Source organism: Drosophila biarmipes, unplaced genomic scaffold (genome assembly GCF_025231255.1).
Source record: "Drosophila biarmipes strain raj3 unplaced genomic scaffold, RU_DBia_V1.1 ptg000005l, whole genome shotgun sequence".
NCBI classification, from domain to species: domain Eukaryota; kingdom Metazoa; phylum Arthropoda; class Insecta; order Diptera; family Drosophilidae; genus Drosophila; species Drosophila biarmipes.
This window is the reverse complement of record NW_026114527.1, coordinates 894,419-903,398: the sequence shown is the minus strand read 5'-3', so window position 1 is coordinate 903,398 and position 8,980 is coordinate 894,419. Positions and strand designations below refer to the sequence as shown.

At 37.9% G+C, this 8,980-nt stretch overlaps 1 protein-coding gene across 1 annotated transcript; it reads left to right on the top strand.

Annotated features, from left to right (window-relative positions):
• Nucleotides 1-315: 315 nt before the first annotated feature.
• LOC127011676 (inactive dipeptidyl peptidase 10-like) lies at nucleotides 316-7,562 on the top strand. Its single transcript, XM_050889683.1, has 4 exons — nucleotides 316-653; nucleotides 723-855; nucleotides 908-1,096; nucleotides 7,440-7,562. Exons 1-4 carry the CDS (start codon nucleotides 448-450, stop codon nucleotides 7,560-7,562), a joined length of 651 nt encoding a protein of 216 aa, XP_050745640.1. The 5' UTR covers nucleotides 316-447.
• Nucleotides 7,563-8,980: the final 1,418 nt, after the last annotated feature.

Genomic DNA, 8,980 nt, shown 5'->3' with positions numbered 1-8,980 from the left:
TAAAAAATAATAGATAATAAATAATAAACAATAAATATTAATAATAATAAACAATAAATATTTAATAATAAATAATTAATAATTAATATTAAATAATAAATAGCAAATAATAAATAATAAATAATAGATAGTAAATAATAAACAATCAACAATAAACAATAAATATAAATAATAAATAAAAGATAATAAATAATGAATAAAAAATAATAAATAATAAATACTAAATAGTAAATAACAAATAATAAATAAAAGATAAATAATAAATAATGAATAATAAATAATGAATAATAAAAAATAAATAATAAATAATACATAAATAAAGATATTCCATTAACGCATAACATTTTTTTCGTTGTAGAAGAAATTTTTGCATCACCAGAGGCAATTTGGTCATCTTTTGATGGTACACACTTTTTGTTCGCCTTATTTAACGACACAAATGTTGCAATGATGACGTACCCATGGCTGACGTCTGGAGCTTTATTTTCTAGGAAAGGCACGGTTTCTGAAAATTTTTTTCCAGAAACGAAAATTGTTAGATATCCAACTCCGGGAACTGCCAACCCGGATGTACAGTTATGGGCTGTTGACATAACAAATTTAACCGCTATACAAAAATTCAAAATAAAACCTCCTGCATCGTTTGACGGACAGTAAGATATATATTTTATAAGCATTTCTTCATATTGAGTTACATTCTTGCTTTTATATATTTATAATAGGGACTATTACATCACATCAGCAGGTTGGATATCAGACACAAATCGCAAAGTATCAGTAGTCTATATGGGACGATCTCAAAATTACAGTGTAATTTCAACGTGTTCTAAATTTCAAAACTGGAATTGCTTAGAGGTGAGTTAAACGATACTAATGTAATGATTAATTACATTTAATTAAATTTAAGGTTCACTCTGAACGTGCTCCGGAAGATGAATGGTTAGATATCCTGCCTCACCCCGTTTTTTCGTCGGATGGTAGCAGCTTTTTGTTATTAACCAGTATTCAGGAGTACGGACATTACCAATTCACACATATAAAGCATATATCCATATCGCAACGAAAAATTTCTGTTATATCTCATGGTCGATATGAAGTAAGTAATACAAACAAAATCAATATTTAAAAATCAGTAAAAAAAAAATATGTTCCATTTTTAATTTTGATAATATATATATAACCTTGTGATATGTAACTTACACAGAGTAAAAACCAAATTTTGAGTTTTACCGGAGTTATAGGTCACAATATCGTATTCTTGGCACTTTTTGCAGTTGCACTCAGTCATAATTCCATATCTTTGGAATGATTGCAATTATCTAAACGATGTCTTTACTAATCAAGCAATAATTAATAGGGCTCTAAAAAAAGTTAATATAAGAATAATTAATAATAATTTTTCTAATAAATAAATTGAATTATTTTTTTAACTTTAAATTTTCTTTGTGTTCAAACCATTTAAAAATAAAGTTTAATTCATTATAAAAACTAGAAAAGAAGTTTACTTCGGCAAGCCGAAGTTTGTATACCCTTGCAGTTATATGAAATAATCAACTTTAGTAATTAATTTGTTTCCCGATTTTTCCTATGACAGCTATATGATAGAGTGGTCCGATTTTAATAAAATTTAATTCGAAATTCAAAACTAATTTAAAAATTTTATTTTCAAGTTTAAAAAAATATATGTTAAAAAACACCAAAGATATAATTTTTTATATTTTCAAACTAAATTTCCGATCGTTTCTATGACAGCTAAATGATATAGTCGTCAGATTTTGATAAAATTTAATTCAAAATTTTTAGCCAACTAAAAAATGTTATTTTCAAGCGTTATTCGAAATTCAGAACTAATTAAAAAATGTTATTTCCAAGATAAGAAGGTTATATACTAGAAAACACAGAAGATGTAATATTTTTAAAATTTTTTCTCCGTTATTTCCTATGGGAGCTATAAGATATAGTTGTCCGATCCGGCTGGTTCCGACTTATATACTACCTGCAATAAAAATAAGACTTTTGGTAAGGTTTCTAAGTATGCTTAGAAACGGACAGACAGACGGACGGGCAGACTGACAGATGGACGGACAGATGAACGGACAGACGGACATGGCTAGATCGATTCGTCTAGTGACGCTGATCAAGAATATATATACTTTATGGGGTCGGAAACGTCTCCTTCACTGCGTTGCAAATTTCTGACTGAAATCATTATACCCTCTGAAAGGGTATACAAATTTACATTAACCGCAGATGCTTCAGCCGTCGCTATTGGCGCGGTATTATCCCAAGAAGGCAATAATATTTATTTCAAAAAACCTATCTTAAACTGAACAAGTTTTTGAACTAATAAAAAAGAACTTTTTGCAACAGTGTGGGTTTTGAAAAATTTGAGAAATTACCTATACATCGTGATTGGAATTGAAATTCAAACCGATCATCAACAATTATCTTTTGCAATCTCGGATAAAAATCCAAAGATAAAAATGAAACGCCGTCATTTATAGAAAGTTTCAGTCCAAAAGTTGTATATAAACCATAACGTAGTTGCTTACGTAAACTATAACGTAGTTGCTGACGCAATATCGCGGATACTTAAAACTTTGTCCGATAGAAATCAGTCAAAAGCACCCGAGTAATACTCTGCACTCAGCGGAAAGTAAAAAATGTAGTTGAAAAACAAAACCTTTAAGTCAGTTTGTGACTTAAGTATTAATACTTAAAATTGAATCCTTGAATCTGTTAATGTATTTAATGATACCATACAAAAAATCGAGTATTACACTCCGGAAAATTTGGTTTTAATTCTAAGAGAATATTTACAGCCAAATGTCACATTCGGTATCCATTGTACACTTGAAGATTTTTATACATTTCAAAAACCCTTAAATTACGAGGACACTTCTTCAAAATGAAAATAGTAATGACCCCCAGATGGTCATAATAGAAGAAACACAAATTAGAGCTCACCGAGGATTAGATACAAATTATAAACAAATATGTAGATTATATTACTGGCCCAAGTTATTCTCAAATTAAAAGAATATATAAAAATTGCATAATTTGTGATCAAAACAAATATTAAAGACAGCCAGTGCAAATTTCTATCGGAGAGGTACCTATCCCGGAAGGAGTAGGTTATCCTTATTCTTTGCGGACCCTCGACATAGTACTTCTAATGGACAATTGGAAAGGGCGCTCTCGACGTTAACAGAAATCGCCCACTGCATCAAAAACGAGCAGCACAAAGAATAATTTAACAAATCCCTTTATTACTAATCATCGACCGTACGATATACGAGGTGTGTTCAAAAAGTAAGGTGACTTTTCAAATTTCGCGGGCAACATTTTCAATTATCGATTTTTTTGTTTTGTTATGTTGGTACACTCTTCCCTAACATCTGTACCAAGTTTCAATTGAATCCCCTTTTTTGTTTAGTTGTGAGAGGCGTAAAGGTAACAAGTTGTTTTGCGTGGTCAGCGAGTGCTCCGAAACACTTGAAATGGTGACAATGGCATACGGTGAAACTGTTCTAAGTAAAAAAAATGTTTACAAGTGGTACAAACTCTTCCAAGATGGCCGGGAAGATACCAATGACGAGCCTCGCTCTGGATGCCCAAGCACGTCAACAACTGATGAAAAAGTTCAAGCAGTGAAGAAAATTGTTTTGGAAAATCGTCGAATCACTATCAGAGAAGTTGCTGAAGATGTCGGTATATCGCTTGGCTCGTGCCATGAAATTTTTTCAAACGTTTTGGGCATCATGTCAGCAAAGTTTGTTCCAAAATTGCTGAATTTTGACCAAAAGAACCGTCCCATGAGCATCGCCCAAGAGCTGTTGGATGACGTCAACGACGACCCAGATTTAATCAAAAGGGTCATAACTGGTGACGAATCATGGGTATATGGTTATGATATCGAAACCAAAGTCCAATCGTCACAATGAAAAAGCCCAGGTGAGCCAAGACCAAAAAAAGCACGCCAAGTTCGATCAAATGTCAAAGTTTTGATCACTGTATTCTTCGATTACCATGGCGTGGTACATCAGGTGCACCTTACCATATGGTCGTACGGTCAATAAACAGTATTATCTGGAAGTTATGCGCCGTTTGCAAGAAGCAATACGAAAGAAACGTCCAGAATTGTGGAAAAACAATTCATGGCGTTTGCATCATGATAATGCCCCTGCTCACTCATCTTTGCTTGTGAGATATTTTTTGGCCAAAACAACACCACAATAATGCCTCAGCCACCATATTCACCGGATTTGGCCCCATGTGACTTTTTCTTGTTCCCAAAACTAAAGATACCTATGAAAGGACGGAGTTTTGCAACGAGTTTTTGCTTATGGGAAGTGCTTTGAGGATTGGAAAAACCGTTGGCATAAGTGTATTGTATCTGAGGGGGATTACTTTGAAGGGGACAACGTTAATATTGATGAATAAATTAATAGTTTTTCTTGAAAATACAAAGTCACCTTACTTTTTAAACACACCTCGTATATCAAAAAGCCCCAAAGCTATAATTTGTATCATATCATTTTCCAACCCATTTTCCGATCGTTCCTATAATAGCTATCTGATATATCCGTGGAATTTAAAAAAATTGTCATTTCCAAGCTTAGAAGGTTATATGTTAAAAAACACCAAAGATATAATTTTTTTATATATTCAGACTAATTTTCCGCTATAGTATATAGTTGTCCGATGTTCATAAAATTTAATTTGAAATTCAAAAACAATTAAAACATGTCCAAGCGTAGGAGGTTATATGGGAAAAAACACCAAAGATATAATTTTATTTTAATTTTTTCCCACATAGTTCCTATGGGAGCTAATATATATATATTTTTTAACATATAACCTTATAAGCTTGAAAATGACATTTTTTATTTAGTTCTGAATTTCGAATTAAATTTTATTAAAATCGGACGACTATATCATATGGCTGTCATAGGAACGATAGGATAATTGGTGGGAAATAATGTGAAACCAATTATAGCTTTGGGGCTTTTTAACATATTGTCTTATAGTATTGGGAATATAAATTTTTATATTTTTATAAATTTCGAATTCATTTTAATAAAATTATTGATTTTTTTTTATAACTGCAAGGGTATACTAACTTCGGCTTGCCGAAGTTAACTTCCTTTCTTATTTTTTGATATTTTTTATAATAAATTAAACTTTATTTTAAAAAATAAATGGTTTTAAACTCTATAGCTTGTGTAAAACACTAAAAAATTAAAAAAATAATTAAATTTAATTTTTAGAAAAATAAATTTAGCATAGTCGATCTAGCCATGTCCGTCTGTCTGTCCGTCTGAGATTTCGGGCCCTTTAAGACAAATCTTACACAATTGACCAATAAGGTCATCATGACGATACGTTATGTACTATTTTCGGCAATTCGTCAGGGCGAAGTCATCTGTATATATGATTTAAATGCCTCCTGTTTTTTAGGGGAAAATCCCTGCTTTGCAAATAAAGTTCCTTATCGACACAGGTGCTTCAAACAATTCGGCGGTACAAAGCGTTGAGAGACATATTGAGAGATATTCACTGTGTGACTGGAGGCCGTAGAGAAACGTTAACGAAACGAAATTTTTAAGAAGGTAATGTGGAATTGTGTGGGGCTTTAATCTACAGCTATAAAAACACCGATAGCTTTAAAACTGAGAGACTAGTTTGCATAGAAACGGACGGACAGACGGACCGACATGGCTAGATCGACTCGTCTAGTGACGCCGATCAAGAATATATATACTTTATGGGGTCGGAAACGTCTCCTTCACTGCGTTGCAAACTTCTGATTGAAATCATTATACCCTCTCTAGGCTCTCTAGGATTCTATCCTGGCGTCTTCCCAACCCTTACACTCAGATCTCGACGTTCATTTTCAAATAGCGGACAGACAAAAAATACGTGCTCTGCGTCTTCTTTATCGGACTCGCAGAGTGGGCAGTGCGTTAACGTTCATTCTTAAGCCTATTCAGATAGTATTTAAAGCATCCATATCCTGTCAGCAGTAGGGTCAAGTAAAAGTCCACATGGCCATGCTTTCATGCCATCTCTGCAGTTCTGGGATAAGCTTGTACGTCCTGCTATTTGTCCACCTCTCCTGCCACTTTGCAATGGTAAGTTGTCTGCACCTTTTCCGTAGGGATTCCACAGTTACAACCCCTGTGCTTCCTGCGCGGATATCAGCTGACTCCTCTGCTAGCAGGTCCATCGGTATAATTTCCGATATTACTAGCGTCGCGTCATGGGATACCGTGCGGAACGCACAGCAGACCCTCAGGGCACACAATCCCTGTATGGAGTTGCCATCCTGTAAATAACTCTCATTTTTGTGGCTCCGCCCCATATGGGAGCAGCGTACATCAGCGTCAATGTGACAACGCTAAAAAGTAATCTACGTCCTGGTTGCCTCGGACCCCGAGTGTCCGACACCCTTAGAGTCGAGCCATGCGCTTGCTCGTTTCCCAGCTTCATTGCAGATTCTTTCCGCGTCTGGGCATCGTGAACTTAAGGATCTCGTCATACATTACATTCCACAATACAGGGCCTAAGACTGATCCTTGGAGGACTCCTCCGGTGACCTGTGAGTCGATTGCCCGGATTCAGTTTCGTACAGGAGCAGGCTGCCTTTGAAGTAGCTCGCTATTACTCGCTGTAAGTACACTGGGACATTTTGTTTGCTTAATGCATTTAGTGTGTAGTGCCAGCTAGCGGAGTTGAATGCATTTTTAACATCCAATGTTGCCGCTATGCAATACTGCTTAGTGCCTCAATCAAACCATACTGCATCTCAGGGAGGCCGTTGGTTCCGACAAGGGCACCTTCTAGCCGGGAGTGGATTATTCTTTCAAGAATTTTACCCACCGTATCCAGCCTCCAAAGTGGCCTATACGAAGAAGGCTCCGCTGGCCTGTCCGCCTTTGGTATGGGTACCAACCGCTGAGCTTTCCAGTGACTAGTCTATTTCTTCGCATATATTATTAAAGCACCTGCGTTTGCTTTCTTTTATGGATTTTTCCAGGGCTTGTCGTTTTTCCCTGTATTATATGTGGAGTGCCCTGAATTCGAGTCTTCCTCTTGATCGTTGGTATGCGCGTCTTCCTCTATGGCATTCTTTTCTGGCTTCCGCAATATATTTGTTCCACCAGTATGCCGGTCTTTTCCTTGATGGGAGTTTCCCCTTTCTCTGCATAGATGCATCACAGGCTACCTTGGTGTAATCTGCGATGCGGTTTGCCCTTTCGTCTGTTGATCCGTTTGTAGAGAGGTCCTCGAACAACATCTTCACCATCTCCACGTCTAGCGTTTCTACTTTGTACCCTACCACGGTCTTTGGAACGCGTGGTGGGCCATTTGTGGACTTAATCGTGCAAATTATTGCTGCATGATCACTACCCATATAGGCGTCAATAACCTCCCAGCTGGAGCCCGAGGCCAATCCAGCGCTCACAGATGTGAGGTCCATGATGGTTCTTGTGCCGGACTGCCATGTCTACGTTTTGCTCGATGACATTTTGCTTCAGCAACGATTGGCCAACCTCTGAAGAATCTTCATTAACCCCTAAGCCCTTATATAGCCCTCCTGAAGTACGGACTTTTTTCACTCATTGTTGCGTGGTCACAGTCTTTCTCCTTTTTTCGCTTGCAGAGCATACAGCAGGCCTTTGCTATGGTGCTCCTTCGCGCTGCAGTCCTACCACCGCAGGGTCTGGCAGTTCTACATCAAAATGTGATTTAACCGCACATATAACATCCGTTTTGTTAGTGGTCTCTTCGATGTCCTTCACCTCAGCGTTGTCTCAGTCAGTGCTCGACATTGCCCAGGACCGCTTTTATTTTGGTCTGAAGCTCTGCGTTTTTTGGGTCGGAGACCTTATTTAGGAGGATTAGCAGTTCCCCCTTGGCTGTTCGCCTAACGGCCTGTACGGCTTGACCTAGCTCTTCATCTGCGGTTCTGCCTTAACCTTTTTAAGGATACCCTCCAGTGGAGGTTGCGATAAGTATCGCGTCATTGCGTGGCTTCTTTGCCTTATGCTTCACTTTTTTCCACTCCTGTGAAGGTTTTTGGGGCTTACTGGCGCTCGCGGTCTGGCGATCTCGCCATTACGTTGCTTTTTTTTGAATGGGTCAGCTCCCATGTTGGCCCAGTCAGGTAGACAGTGGCAGGTCGACAGTGGCGTATGAAAGCCGTGCACATTAGCCGGCGCCGCAAGGCCTTTCAATGCCGGCGTACCACCGCTCATCACAAGCCCAACTCTTAGGCTTGCGCCGGGGATTGTGCCTCCGGTCCTCTACCACCAAATCCCCGCCTGAGGAGTTCACCGGTGCTGCAAGAAGTTTAGGCCTTTACCCGCAGTGTCCTGCTTCTCTTCGATCGGACTTTGCTCAATTATTTAATAGAAAAGGAATAAATCTTAGTGCTAAGGCTTAAAAGGTTTTATTTATAATTTATAAAAGGTCAAGAACCACCCAAGCTTTCCCTACGTGCTACGGCACGCACTTATGTACTTGACCGAAGCTTGCTGCTATTGCACCCGCATCCCGTTTCGCGCACTACGATCAGCTGGTCGCGCAAGTGTTTTTCACCACTGATTTAGTCTTTACGAAACAAAAAGCGCGTTTCGAAAATTTGCCAACAACTATACAAACAATGAGTGGAAATTAGAAAGAGGAAAAGATGCCTCCCCTCCCTCGCCTACGACCGGCCCCTTTCTGGCCGCCCCTGCCTGGCCGCCAAACCTGTTGGGGATAAATTTATGGGTTGTTCCTAGGTGTCGTTCACGGTCTCCTGGCCACCAGCTGACGTCCAGATACTTGTCCAGATGCCGGATGGCAGGCTATACTTTTGGGTTTTTTCTAAAAACTTGAGAAAATAGACGGAGGGATTTAAAAAAGCGACCGCACCTTCTGCTTTCACAAGTATGTGTGAGAAATTGTAATTGAGGTCCATCGTTGACGCACC

Bases quoted from the DNA above. Each gene is read 5' to 3' on its own strand.
- LOC127011676 (XM_050889683.1), top strand. From the start codon at position 448: ATGATGACGTACCCATGGCTGACGTCTGGAGCTTTATTTTCTAGGAAA. The intron at 654-722 runs GTAAGATATATA...TATTTATAATAG, and splicing joins CCTGCATCGTTTGACGGACA to GGACTATTACATCACATCAG. The intron at 856-907 runs GTGAGTTAAACG...ATTAAATTTAAG, and splicing joins AAAACTGGAATTGCTTAGAG to GTTCACTCTGAACGTGCTCC.